The sequence below is a fragment of the Carya illinoinensis genome, chromosome 6, assembly GCF_018687715.1.
Source record: "Carya illinoinensis cultivar Pawnee chromosome 6, C.illinoinensisPawnee_v1, whole genome shotgun sequence".
Taxonomy (NCBI): Eukaryota; Viridiplantae; Streptophyta; class Magnoliopsida; order Fagales; family Juglandaceae; genus Carya; species Carya illinoinensis.
In genome coordinates, this window is record NC_056757.1 from 26,408,806 (window position 1) to 26,423,025 (window position 14,220).

At 32.3% G+C, this 14,220-nt stretch overlaps 2 protein-coding genes across 4 annotated transcripts; one reads left to right on the forward strand and one right to left on the reverse strand.

The window, feature by feature from the left end:
- The first annotated feature begins 5,500 nt into the window (after positions 1-5,500).
- Positions 5,501-9,010, forward strand: LOC122314002 (protein SHORT HYPOCOTYL IN WHITE LIGHT 1-like). Its single transcript, XM_043129367.1, has 4 exons — positions 5,501-5,772; positions 5,947-6,156; positions 7,839-7,904; positions 8,255-9,010. The coding sequence occupies exons 1-4, from the start codon at positions 5,530-5,532 to the stop codon at positions 8,396-8,398; spliced, it is 663 nt and encodes a 220-aa protein (XP_042985301.1). The 5' UTR covers positions 5,501-5,529; the 3' UTR covers positions 8,399-9,010.
- LOC122314001 (transcription factor BPE-like) lies at positions 8,554-12,874 on the reverse strand. 3 transcript variants are annotated; one of them, XM_043129365.1, is made up of 6 exons: positions 12,108-12,874; positions 11,637-11,858; positions 11,159-11,224; positions 10,655-10,723; positions 10,383-10,532; positions 8,554-8,858 (listed from the first exon to the last, which is right to left on the reverse strand). In XM_043129365.1, the coding sequence occupies exons 1-5, from the start codon at positions 12,402-12,404 to the stop codon at positions 10,428-10,430; spliced, it is 759 nt and encodes a 252-aa protein (XP_042985299.1). In that variant the 5' UTR covers positions 12,405-12,874; the 3' UTR covers positions 8,554-8,858; positions 10,383-10,427. The 3 variants fall into 3 exon arrangements, with proteins under 3 accessions (XP_042985299.1, XP_042985298.1, XP_042985300.1); XM_043129364.1 differs by lacking the exon at positions 8,554-8,858 and having other exon boundaries at positions 10,230-10,532; positions 12,108-12,873; XM_043129366.1 differs by lacking the exon at positions 8,554-8,858 and having other exon boundaries at positions 10,230-10,532; positions 11,658-11,858; positions 12,108-12,872.
- Between the last annotated feature and the right edge of the window lie 1,346 nt (positions 12,875-14,220).

Here is a 14,220-nt window from a genome sequence, read left to right on the forward strand (position 1 = left end):
GTGATAACTTGGTATGGCATGACATATATGATAACACACATACATACACTGTAGTTCCTTTACTTAGCACACTTACACAATAGACTGCTAGTAAGTTAAAAGCTAACTTACCTCGATCTCCGCGTTTCTTATAAAACTTCAAGTGCGACCACGAGGAACTGTAATTAGTGATTCTAAAAGTTAGAACTAAATCACTAATAATTTGAAATATGGAAAATACTAACTTAAAGAGTAAAGTTTTCATTTTACTCTCTACATGTGGGAAAATGACCGTTTTATCCATAACTTAAGGATTTTGCATACTAACTCCAAAAGTTTCCAAAATTTACATTCCTCATGTAAATTTTGTCCTAAACTTAAATATCAAATCAGAAAAATTTAAAACAAAACACAACTATGAAGAACACACTATGGCCGAAACATCCATAGGTCATTTCCCTTGATTTTTGTTGCAATTCCTTCCAACTTCAAAACTCATGCTTAAACCAAAATTTTGCAACAAACATCTTCCAATTCTAAGTTCAAAACCATACTTAAAACATCCATTTAGAAAAAGCTAATAATTAACACCAAACTTTTTTGTAAAAAGATCCAATCACTTAAATCACAAGTTTTGACCTTAAATCAAAACATCTCCAAGAATTTCAAAAATCAAATCTTACTTCTAACATATTCATAATATCATCCTAACATCAACCATGCTTTAAATCATCAAACTAAAGTCACCAAAATCACAAAATAACATTTGAAGTTTTTGGTTTTACACTTAGTCCAAAAACAGAAACTTTTTCCTCAACTAGTTTTGATAAATCTCTTGATCTATGACTTATAAATATATGATCTTCAAACCAAACCATCACATGGTTTAAAAAGATGTCCTAAAACATATACAAGCTTCTAATTCAAGATTACATGGTTAGAAATTAACCAAAACATAAATTTAGCAAAGAATATCCACATTTTGGCTTATTTGAATATCTCTTTGCATAAAATTTCATATCTTTGAAACTAACATCAAATATCTTCAAAATAATAATATAACATGTATATAAGATACTTAGGATCCTCCAATAAAATTATTAAAGTCATTAAAATAGGTTTAGACCACCAAAGAGTTAAACTTTCTCAAAATAGAAACTGTTTTTCTTCTTCTAGTTTCTAAGTTTCTAAATCTAAGAAAATCTTTCATCAAAACCTTTAATCATGCAAAAATCCTCAACCAATAGTCACATATACATGTTAACAATACTCCATAAAAATTTCGGACCAATATCTATCCATTAGCTTGGTCAAAAACTCCAAATTATAACATATTCTCCAGTTTACCTCCCAGAATGACCTTTCTATAGTTTATACAATATTTGATTGACCAAATGATCTTCAAATGGGGAAAATAAGATATCCATATAAACTAGACTAAAAAAGGAACAACTTATATGAAGGAGATTTTATGATAAAACACTTACAAAAGCTTCGAAATGGGTATGCAAAAGACCTCCTAAAAGCTGTCCGAGAGAGAGTGTTTGATATTCTTTCAATGGAAAGTGTAAATGAAGATAATTTCGTGGGGAGAGGTGGCTGGAGATACTTATGGATGAGATATGGAAGAGATGAGGCTGGAGTTGAGAGTTGAGTGTAGTTTTCTCCTACCCAAAATATCTATAAAATATTATCTCATAATATTCTATCCAATAGTATCTACAAAAAATCAACTTAAGATATTTTTATCTAATAATATCTATAAAAATCAACTCAAAATATTTTTACCCAATAATATTCATGAAAATTACCTCAAAATATTTCTTTTTATCCAATAATATCTACAGTTTTGAACAGACGTTTTGTCCGAAAATATGAAAAAATGTTATTGCACCATAAGACTTTAAATAACCCTCGGAGTCTAATGGTACAAACCATAATACATTTTGACACTTCTAACTATCTCCAATAATCAAAAACACACTTCTGATACCATTGTAAATAATAACACTAATTATGTAGTTAGACAAAAACCTATACGATTAATGGATTCGTGAAAACTTATGGGGTCTTCACGAGGTTCGTAAAGTTAATAGAAATTTCACAATTGAATTTCTAGCGGGCTGTTACAGGTCTGACCAAGATTTTTACTACAACCGTGAGAGGTTATCATAGATGGTGTTGAACCCAAGGTTTCAAGTTTCATGTAATTATAAATCTACACATGGATTTTGAGATAACAAATGAATTCAAAGAATAAAGGAGTTTCAAGCTCAAGTTGTTCACACAATGAAATCAAGCACATCAAAGAACCAAGCATGAGCAAGAAGGAAATAAGTTCACATTAAAGTCATAGAGTAATGTTGTAAATCTCTTAAAATTCGAAATTAGGATTAATGCTCAAAATTAATATTTTATCATAAAGTATTAAAATACATTTTTTACATGTGCATGAATATTTTTGAAAATTAAATTTGAAAATTTTGAAAGATGATTGATTATCATCTTTTGCATGTGCATGCCTTCTTGATTAAAGGGTTGAACTTTGAAAATATTAAAGATGATTGATTGTCATCTTTCACATGTGCATGTTTTATTTGAATATTTTCAAAAGTGATTGATGCTTTTTTAGACTTATACAAAAGGTAGATAATTTTGTTTGAAAAATTTAAAAAGTAAAGTGTGCTCATTTTATCATATGCAAAAAGTAAAAGATTAGGTTTGAATTTTTTGAAAAGGAAAGTGTGCTCATTTTGTCATATGCCAAAAGTAAAAGATTATGTTTGATTTTTTAAAAAAGTGAATGATGTTGTCTTTGATAATTGAAAAAGAAAAACTTTTTATTTGAATTTTTTGAAAAAGTGAATGATGTTGTCTTTGACATGTGAATCTTTTTAAATTTGAATATGAAGTCTCATATGCCTATAAATAGATCATTTGAGAGCTTCACATTCACAACACCAAGAGCATACAACATTCATTCAAAGCTTTTATTCTCTCTTTTCTAAGCATTGAGCCTTAATCCTTGTTCATTTTGAGAGATATAATTTGCGCTGTATTATTCTTATTTCACTCATTGATGAGTGTTTTCTGATAACCTACCCACTATCAGCTTTTGTATCAGAAAAAGGGTGTGTATAACCCTTGTGCGTGTAGAAAGTATTCTACACGGGGAATAGTTGAATCACCACGTGTAAGGTGATTGCAAGTGTACAGGATATTCTACACGGATCCTTTGTAGCGGTGTTGTTCAAAGGTGTAATAGGTTTCTATCTCCACCTGAAGGAGGTTGAATAGTGAATTTGGGAATCCTCAAGGGGTAGCTTAAGGCGAGGACGTAGGCAGTGGGGCCGAACCTCATTAACATACTGAGTTTGCTTCTCTCTTACCCTTACTCTTTATATTTATTGTTATTTCATATTTTGTTTATATTTTATATTATATATTTGATTTATAATTGTTATTTTTTTTAATACAACTCAATTCACCTTCTCTCTTGTATTAGTCATCTGGACAACAGATGGGATTACACCAGTTTTGGATCTATTTTTGCATTTGAAGAAAGTATCTGTCTCCTACTCTACAAACTTGGATAGAGGAACACGTTGATTCGGAGTTTTAGGAAAATTTGTAAAATAGGCCCGAATAGAGAGTCAACTTGATTACTACTGGGCATGAGAATAGAGAGTCAACTTGATTACTACTGGGCATGATTTTTAAGAAGCATGCAAATCTGTACTAATGCATGGGACCGCACAAGCAAGCTATGGAGAGGCATAGATGATTAGATAGATCTTGAAGGTCTTAAGGCCTGAGAATCGGATGGAGTGACGCATGTGTATTTGGAACTCCAGTGATGCGCAAAGCATGGGACGCATGGGCCACTATGGGTAGTTGTTAAGGCATGCTTGTCCACTGTTTTGCAATACCAGTTTTTAGTTCTTATAGATCTGGCGGATTGGGAATCTGATGGCATGCCACATTTATTATCTGAATAGTTTTAAAGTGAAATAGATATAGACTATATTGAATAATATCTATTATTATTTCATATGATTAGACCACACTTTTTCAATGGCAAAACAACTCAATGTAAAAATTTAATCTTGTTTGGTTGCATAAATGAGATGAAATAATATAAAGATAAGATGAAAAAATTGTAAATAGTGGTAAAATAATTTGTAAATAGTAGTTAAAAGATTTGAGTTAATATTTTTATTGAAATTTTGAGAAATAAGAGAGAGAAAATTAAATAAAAAAATTATAAAATTAAAATAGGGTTAGAATATAATCTTTTGATATAATTTTTATTTTAGAATTTGAAAAAGTTGATTTTTTTTTAAGAGGTTAGAATAAATAGGTAATGATTAGATGAAAAAGTTAAAAATTTGAAATTAAAAAATATGTGTTTGAATGTTGATATGAGATAAAATGAAATAAGATGGTTTGAAAGGTTTGTGAAACAAAACCAGGTCTTAACTTTTCTAAAAAACATTGTCTAAATTATAGACTTAGGCCTGGTTTGATTTTAAAACCTTTAAAACCATCTCATTATATTTTATCTCAGTATTTAAATATTATTCAAATATAAATATTTTTTAATTTTAAATTTTTAAATTTTTTCTCTAATCATTACGATTTTTCTAAACTTTCAAATAAAATACAAAAAATAATTCAACTTTTTTAAATCTTAAAATAAAAATTATATTAAAAAATTATATTATAATCCTTGATAATAGACCGATTCACTACCAAAACTAAAATTTTTTGCTTTTCTGGTTTCAATTCGATTTGGTCTGATTTTTTTGATTTTATGGATTATCTATACAATAATATGATATTTACACGTGTTAAACTATTAGTCTATTTATATTATAGTATAAGTATATTATTTTATAATAATTAATACATACTAGTATAATATTGATTTTAACTAGAATCTATATAAATTATAAACTTTTTTATATGAGTATATATGATCAAATGTATATACAAAAAGAATATTATATATATATATATATGAAAAGTAAGTTTATATTAACAACTTAATATTAATGTTTATGTTTAATATTAAAATTTTATATTATATCACGTATTATATTAATTTTATGTTATAAGATTAATAGACTTAAATAATAAAATTATAATTTTATGTTATATAAATTAAAAACTTAACATATAATAAGTAATGTAATATAAAATGTTTATATGATATAAAACATTATAAATATATACACTGGCCAATTTGGTTTAAACTAGTTTTCAAAATATGAAAATAAAAATTTTATATACATCTACTTTTACTTATTTTTTTATATACTTTATTGATATAATTAATTGTCTATTTTTTAATAGATAAAGTATTGGACCGCTTATAAATGGAATCGATTCGGTCCATCCAGTCTCATTTAACCGGTTTTCCATTTTTTTCACCGATATTTCTGACTGCTCGTATCTCAAAAACTCAGAGTTGGGCTTGTTGGAGATCAGGTTTGAGCCTAAAAAACTGGAGGACAGACATTGTCTCAAATATTACGTGGGCCCCAAATAATGAATCAGGGAATTGATGCGTCCCTAAATCCAAGCCCAAGTATCGTAATGCTGCTGCTTGTAATCTCGAACCGGGCAATAATGGCGGCAGGAGCGGCAGCTACGTTATCCCCATTGATCCACCTCACGACCCTCCACTCCTCGTTCTCACCTTCTGCAAATTTCTCGTTCCCTCACCACGCTCTTTATCTACACCACCGCACCCCTCGCATAAAGCCCATAATCAGCATTTGTCACAGCAAGGTATCTCTCTCTCTCTCTCTCTCTCTCTCTCTCTCTCTCTCTCTCTCTCTTACACACACACACACACACACACCAGTCACCCACGCTCGCACGCACTCGCTCACTGAGGCACGGACGCAAAGTTAGAACTTGGAGACAGTGTTTGGCCATAGGATGGATGATGTATGTTCTCAGTTGAACAGTTCAATCGGCGAAGAAGCGGATGAGATTGATGAAGCTTTCTTCGAAATCGATGATATGGCCGAGGAGGAGAGCGACGGGGAAGATACAGAAAGCAGCCTTGATTTGTTAATCAGGTTCTTGCAAAGCATGTTGAAAAAGGTCTCCAAGCGTGCCAAGAAGGCCTCCCGCTCCGTTTTGCCAGCCATAATACCTCCCCAGCTGGTAATTCTTTCTCCTTCCTTACCGATTGCATGAAAGAAATCAATTATGCTGGCTTGGAACTGCTGTTTGTTTTTTGGAGGATCCACTCGAAAAGAGTTTGGGTGTTGGGTCTGTTTGACGTAGGTGACATTTTAAAGGAACAAACTGATCAGTAGTGAATAATCTTCGAAAACTCTCTCTCATTTTCCTTATGTCTGCTGGTAGTCTTTGACGCATTGATCAGAAGGTAGATTTTGTGCATAAATTGATAGATGAAGAAGAGGACTATGACATTATGACATTGATAGGTCCCATGTCAATCACTTGAGAATAATATATTGAATAATATTAAGGATATAACTCGACTTCAGGTGGGATCTTGAAACCACACCCACTAAAGAAATTTATGATTCTAACTCATTTTATAAAACCGATTTAACAAAAGAGGATTACTCAGTTCTTATAAACATACCCAAGAGTTTGTCCACAGGCAATGTTGGATTATTCCTCGACACCCTTCCTCACATGTAGGCTATTATTTTTGTTGGTCCTTGTCACAGGATAAGTAAGCGTGGGCCCCATTCGTCCTATGGTAGGTTCTAATACCATGAAGAAATTCATGAGACTAACTCATCTCATAAAACCGGTTCAACAAGAGATGGTTATTCATTCTTTAAAAACATGCCCAACATCTTGTCCACAAGTAATGTGTGATTATTCCTCAACACGCACATGCGATATCACGATCTCTCAAGACAGTTGTATGTATGTGTGGATCATGTTCTTTGTTGCTTATTCCTCTATCTATGAACTTAGAACTCAACATCTGCTCCCATTGCAGCGTATCAGACGTGCATTAAGCAAGAACATGAGGTGTGTCTCTAGGTTGTCCAGTGATGCTACTCTGCATCATGGATATGGGTCAAGTTTGCTATATCAACACCTAATATATTAAAAAACGCACTATGTGATCAAGACTTCAAGAGGGCCCTATCAAGAATGCTAATCCCAAATGAAAGCTAGAGGATGAGATGGTGGAATAAGATCCTTTGGGTATGAATGTAACTCAACAATAAATAGAAAACGAATGTCGATCCCAAATGTTCGGTAGTTGGTGCTAAATTTAGGAAGAGAATGATTTTTATTTGCTTTAAAACTGTTGTTTCAAACCCTCAGGGGTAGCGCAATTGGTCAGGTCTTGAGTGTGCTTCCCAATGATCACCAGTTCGAGTCCCTTCAGGGCTACTGGAGGTTTATCTAGCCATTAATTTCAAGATCCCATGGAATTAGTTGAGGCAAGTGCAAGCTGGTCCAAACACCTATGGATTAAAAAAAAAAAAAATTGTTGTTTAATCTCTTTTGGAAATGGATTCCAAAAAGGCAACCCCAAAGTAATTAAAAGAGGTAAAAACCCCTTCATATGAAGAAGGGTTTCCAAAGAATAGCATTAAATGGAAACACCAGGAGCCCAGGATAACATGCTATACATAAGCACATAACCTACTGTTATGTAAGTGCAGTCATTATGAATTAGAGGTGCTTTATCATCAACATCGTCATCATCTCCAGTATCTCTGCATGTTATTGTGAGTAAATTATTATGACTTTTGTCACACAATTTTTGGAGTAAAATGCGAGTTCTTTTTGACTGTCTGTGTTTCAAATATGCTAATTTCTTTTCTAACCTTGTACCGGGAATACAGGTATCTTTTGCAGTTGATGGCATTCTGCTCTTGGGTTCACTATCTATTCTGAAAGCACTTCTTGAGGTATGGTTTTGTCGTCACTGAATTTGATAAGTTAGATCCCATTAACTGTTTGATGTTCAATTTTAAGCAAACCACATGCGCATATGGATTTGAATGCCACATTTATATGTCGTGGTAATTGGATATGCTGAAACATTTTTTATCATGCAAATGAGCTCTCTCTCTCTCTCTCTCTCTCTCTCTCTCTTGCACTGTTTGATTTTTTTATTAAATTTTCCAACTGTAGACTTAGCCACAGGCCCACATCACAAATACTCTTGTCGGACTGTCTTGGCATTCTGAATCAGCTGATAACCGGACACATTGTAATAGATGAGACAAGCTAACAACTGATATGATGATTGATTCAGGTGGTCTGCACCCTTGGAAGCACTGTGTTCACGGTGATCTTGCTCCTGCGTGTTATATGGGCAGTTGTTTCTTATTTCCAATCAAGTGGGAGCAGCTTTAACCACGGTGGAAGTTCCTTTGGAGCAACACAGCCTGTTACATAATTTTGACTATTTGTTGGGGAGCTCTTTACCGAATTTCCTCCAGAATATCACTCTTTCTCCTCCTTTGGTCTTCTATATAGCTACATGACTACTAGATTACTTTTCTTTTTTGTGGCTTTAAGTTGTGTAGATATAAATAGGCAATATAAATATGCTTAGGAAGTAATTCAAACTGCATACTATTTGATTTATTAACTGAACAGTCTAAATGGTTCATCTACCCTGTTGGAGATAGATGTACGCTAATGTGATGATTTCTCCACTTCCAAATATATGACATAAAATTTTGTACTCGGATTGTATCTCTGACCTTTACATGCTTTCACTTCACCCCTTTTAACTGATTTTGGGCATTTTATCAGTTCTGCTGGTAACAATGAAATGACCAAGGATGCTCTTGGCAATGGAAGAACCCTAGTGTTGGTGTCACACTCGAGCAAACACTTTGTTCAGAGATTGACTGTGGCAAGAAGAGAAGGGGAGACAGAAAGGGTAAGTCTCTGTCATTATAAAACCGATTATGTATAAACTAAATTGAAAACTAAATTCATTTTATCGTTTGAGTGCAATATATTGATTTGCAATCCATTCAACTTTAGTTTTTAGCATCCATTATCACTGTTCAAGTCTTCCTCATATTAGTCTCTTTTCTTTTCTTCGTAGTGCTACTTTGTTGTAGGGTAGTCTTGCCTTGTTAGATTAAGCCCTTCGTAGACTTACCCCTTGTATGATCTATGTCCAATCCCTATGGCATCAGGTTGAGGTATGGATTCTCTAACTGCCTTAGATTGTTGTGCTATTCTGCTGTTTGTTTTAAAATAAATGAATTCTCTTATCCCAACGTAAAGGGGGCGTGACTGATAATTAATTAAACATTTACATTGGCCTCATTTAAGAGTTGAAGGTATGATTGGGGGCACGATCCTCTGAGCCTATGATTGCTGTTGGCAGGGGTGTAAACGAGCCGAGTTAAGTGATAGTGGGTGGTCAAGCTTTATTTGTTTTAACTTTGATTAAAACATGAGTCGAACTCGTACTTTTCATCATATTAGATTTTACATCTATAAACAACTCATTTTGAAATTGTTTGGATAGTGAGATGAGATGAGATGAGATGAGATAGTTTCTCAATCCAATCTGCCCCTTAATATTTGAGTGAGATCAAACTTGTTTACAAGTTGTCTTATTTTGGTAAAATAAATTATTTATATTGTATCTTATAATTAAGTATAGGAACATAATTTCTCTCAATCTCTTTAAATATTAAAAATATTTTTCATTATATATATAGTAATAATACTACAAGCAATAATAAATAAAAGTTTATTGGCAAGCAGAGTTTGTACGACTTGTATCATATAATACTTATCATAGTTGTGCATTCACGAAGGACTCATTTAAATAGACGAATCGAGTCAAATTTGAGTTTGATTGAACCAATTTCGAGTGGCTTGTCAAGTAGCCTATTTACTTACAGCCCTAGTTGTTTATATGATTACTGCACTGTTACAGTAGTCAAGCATCCCTAAAATGGTACTTCTTTAGTTTGTTGTCACAACTCATCTTATTTCATTTAATCATTACAATTTTTTCAAATTTTCATACAAAATAAAATAAACAATTCAACTTTTATAAATTTCAAAATAAAAATAATATTAAAAAAATATATTCTAACAATATTTTATTCAACTTTTAACTTTAATCTCAATTCATTTTATCTCATTTACTAAAACAAACGAGACTATGGAAGATCAGAATGCAGCACTAAATTAAATCTAAAAAAAAAAAAACCCAAATTCCTTAAAAAAGGAAGACAATGTTTCACAAGTAATTCGCAAAACCAAATAAAATTGACATCCATTCAAAGTAGATATATGTATGGTGCATGACTCATCTATGCATAGGTTTATTCTTTTGCGCAATATCAGTTGTAAATCGGAATTTAAAAGAGAAATATGCAAGTTAAAGATAAGAAAGGCAATACCTATGCTTGCTTTCAAATATACATACATTATACAGAAAACCAGATTCATGAATATCGATCCGTATAGCCTGGGGTTGCATTTTGAGAAGGAAACACTTCAATACTGGGGTTCATTCTTGAGTTAACCGCTTCAAGCTTCATTGACAAGAACTGCAAAATCCATTAAAACTTTATAATGCTCGACTTCTGATTTTGTAAGTGAAAGAAGTTCACTTATTTTAAACAAACAGCAGTATAGCACAAAAATCTAAATCAGTTAAGAGAATTTATACCTCAACCTGATGCTGTAGGGACTGAACATAGTTGATTATCTCATCAAGGACCAGTGCCTTGCCAATAACCTGAATTTAAAAGCCTAGTTGGAACTCAAAGTAAAATATACCAATACAACTGATGTAGAAGAATATAAATCCCTCAAGTTTGACTAACTTATGAGCTTCAAGTGGAGACAGATAGATACAAGAAACTGGATCTACAACATGTATTGAATATTTAATACTAAAAAAACTCACACAAGCAACAATAAATATTACCAGACCCATTGTATATATCTATCTCTCTCTTCCATAAGGTTCTCATTTTCAGACTAAAGCTTGGGAGATTATTTTTCTGATGTGGAATGCACAGAGGAGCAAGATTCAACTGTGTCACTGATTAGGTTATTTATTGTTGAACATACAAAGAAATAAACTAAATGGGGGGTTTAAACTTTACAAAAAAAAAAAAAATCTTTGTAACCAGAAGGTGATTAAGTTCAAGAAATGGCCATATCATACCTTGTTACAACCAGGGACCAGATCCTGTAGAATTGTCATCCTCTCGCCGATCTTTTCCCTTCTAGCCTGTCCACCAAATGGTTCCAATCATAAAATATCATTCAATGCAAGCCACTGCCATCTCAATTTGCACCACTAACTCTACCATTATTGCAGTACAATCTACTGATATAAAAGCTTGTCACATCAGCATCAATAATAAATAAATAAATAAGTAAATGTAATATCAAAATTTCCGGCATTAAAATTACTTCAGAGTCAAGTAACAAGATATCGAGAGGATTGTAAGTTGGAAGTTAGGCCTCGTTACACAGTATCAAAATTTTTTATACCAAATCATTATTATAATTTTTTTAAATTTTTATATAAAATATAATTAATAATTTAACTTTTTTAAATTTTAATATAAAATTAATATTAAAAAATTAAATTATAATAATATTTTATTAATTACTATTTAAAACTTCTCATTCCGTACATATAAATAAACGGGTGTTACCCTTTCTGCTAAACTGTGGCTATCGGTAGCTTGGCCCCTTCTCGCTCGTACGTGGATATAATCTTGCTTGGGCGGCTCTGACGTTGGTCGAGTATTCTGTTCCACACGCTTGCCTGAACTGGGTTGAGCTTCAGCTTTTGACTCGGGATTCTCATCCCCATTTCCCGATCTTCTTTTGAGCCGCTTTCCGGCGCATTCTTTCTGCACAATCCAGCAAATAGAATCAAGTATCGCAATCATCCCAACTCATCTCGCAGATAATAAAATTGTTTGAGCTAAACATCCACAAATACTCAGTTTCAATCTCCAATTCCATATGGTATTGCATTAAATCGAGAGAAACCATGACAAAAATTACAACTTAATTCACTCAACAAAAATATATAACGAAGAATATAACAATAACAAGGATGAATATTGAATAAGGTGGAATGAATTTTGAGCAAATACCGCGACATTTTCATTGCTGGTGGAGACGCCCTTGGCGGAATCGTTCTCAAAATCACGCCGCTTCCTCGCACCGCCATGATTTGGTACGGGGTCCAAACTCATTGGATCATTGCCTGAAGCGTCCCGATTCTCACCCATAACATCCCCGAACGGCGTCCTCCTCAGCCCCAACCCACCGCCGAATTCCCCCGCGCCCCCAGTGCCAGTCGCTGGGAACTGCCAGATCTCCATAAGGTTGTGAGAAGCAGCATTGGCGTTCGAAAAAGATCCCTCGTCAATCAGCGCCGACGGATCCATTTATTCACTCACGATAAACAAGCCGACACGATTTCTGATACCGGATTCAATCTTTTGAAGCCGAGTAAACTCGTGAAGAACTCTGAGCAAGCACAGAGAGAGAGAGAGAGAGAGAGAGAGAGAGAGAGAGAGGTGTTTTTGTCGGGTTAGACAAGGAAGCTGAAAGAAAGGAGGAGAGCGCGTATGAGCTGGGAAATGGAAAGCGAGAGGCAGAGAGAGAGAGAAGTTGAAGCTCTGTACGTGTGTCCGTGCGTGTCTACTCCGATCTGCTTGGAGAGCGCGCTCTCTCTTTCGCTCACTGTCCACCACCACTCCAAAACAAAGGACTGAAGACAAAGACCTCGGGATTCGGGAGTTGCAAGCATTCACTTCAACTTCCACTGTGTCTGCAAGGGATCACCATTTCTCGGCGGGTCCATTAATCCAGTCCAGCTGCAGGTCCTTACCTCACCTCTCTACTGGTTAAATAGAAGAATAATGCTATTTATTATGAGCACTCATTTTTATTATTTATATATTTAATTTTTTTAATTATTTTTTATTTATTGGTTAACGCCGCGTTTAGATTTAGAAATTATCTTATCTCATTTTATCTCATCATGAAATTTTTTTTTTAAATTTTTATATAAAATATAATAAATAATTCAAAATTTTCAAATTTCAATTTAACTTTTTTAAATTTCAAAATAATAATAACGATATTTTATTTAACTTTCATTTAAAATCATTTCATTTCATATCATTTTTAAATTCAAACTAATTTTAAGAAAGTAACTATTAGGATTTATTTGATCATACAAAATAAAATTATTTTATCTTATATAATTATTATAATTTTTTTAAATTTTCATACAAAATATAATAAATAATTAAATTTTTTTAAATTATAAAATAAAATTAATATTAAAAAATTAGATTATATCAATATTTTGTTTAAATTTTAACAAAACATCTCATTTCAATCAAACAAAGTCATGTATTGATTTTTTTTATATTTTTTAAAAATCTTTAAAGATGATAAAAAAATATATAAATAAATAAATAAAGTTAAAAAATTAAATTTTATCGCACGCCAACCGCACCCAAACAGTACTTTAAATAGAAAGGGCAGGGAAGATTCTTATTACAGAACTCAAATGTACAAACGGATCCTGTGGGTGGGCTTCCTTCGTTGACGATACAGACCCATGTAGAGGAGGAGGGCGTCCTCGATTACTATGTGACTGCCTTGTTTGATGATCAAGACAAATCTAATATTACTAATATATATATATATATATATATATTTTTAATTTTCAACTTCCACGTTTAATTATTATTTAAACACAAAAATTAATATAGTTTTTATAAATTTTAAAATATATAATATTAAAAAAAATTATATTTAAATAATTTTATAATATTTTTTTTTAATTTTCTCTCATTTTCTAAAATCAAATAAAACATTTCTACTCAAACTATCTTATCATTATTTATAAAATTATATCCAAACATGCCCTTTGTTAATCTAAGAATGATATTCATCATCCTACACTACACATTTTACATATTTTAAAATTATTTCTTATTATTTTTATTTTTAATTTAATTTTATTCTTGTTAAACTAATTGAGTTGTTCTACTTATCATCCATACACCACATATTTGTTATAAAAAATAAAAAATAAAATAAAATAGGTGTAGTGTGTGACATGTAGTGATGATAAGTAAAATTATTTTTTTTATAATATATTACATATGGGTTAGCAACATACAGCTCTTCATCAGTCCAATCTACTGAGGTGTTTGTGTCCCTCTTCAAAGAATGATGAGCTAG

Excerpts from the sequence above, each read along its gene's own strand:
- LOC122314002 (XM_043129367.1), top strand. The coding sequence starts at position 5,530 with ATGAATCAGGGAATTGATGCGTCCCTAAATCCAAGCCCAAGTATCGTA. Across the intron at positions 5,773-5,946 it reads TCAGCATTTGTCACAGCAAG|TTGAACAGTTCAATCGGCGA; the intron begins GTATCTCTCTCT and ends GTATGTTCTCAG. Across the intron at positions 7,905-8,254 it reads TTCTGAAAGCACTTCTTGAG|GTGGTCTGCACCCTTGGAAG; the intron begins GTATGGTTTTGT and ends TGATTGATTCAG.
- LOC122314001 (XM_043129365.1), bottom strand. The coding sequence starts at position 12,404 with ATGGATCCGTCGGCGCTGATTGACGAGGGATCTTTTTCGAACGCCAAT. Across the intron at positions 10,724-11,158 it reads TGGTCCCTGGTTGTAACAAG|GTTATTGGCAAGGCACTGGT; the intron begins GTATGATATGGC and ends TTTTAAATTCAG. Across the intron at positions 10,533-10,654 it reads CCCTACAGCATCAGGTTGAG|TTCTTGTCAATGAAGCTTGA; the intron begins GTATAAATTCTC and ends TGGATTTTGCAG.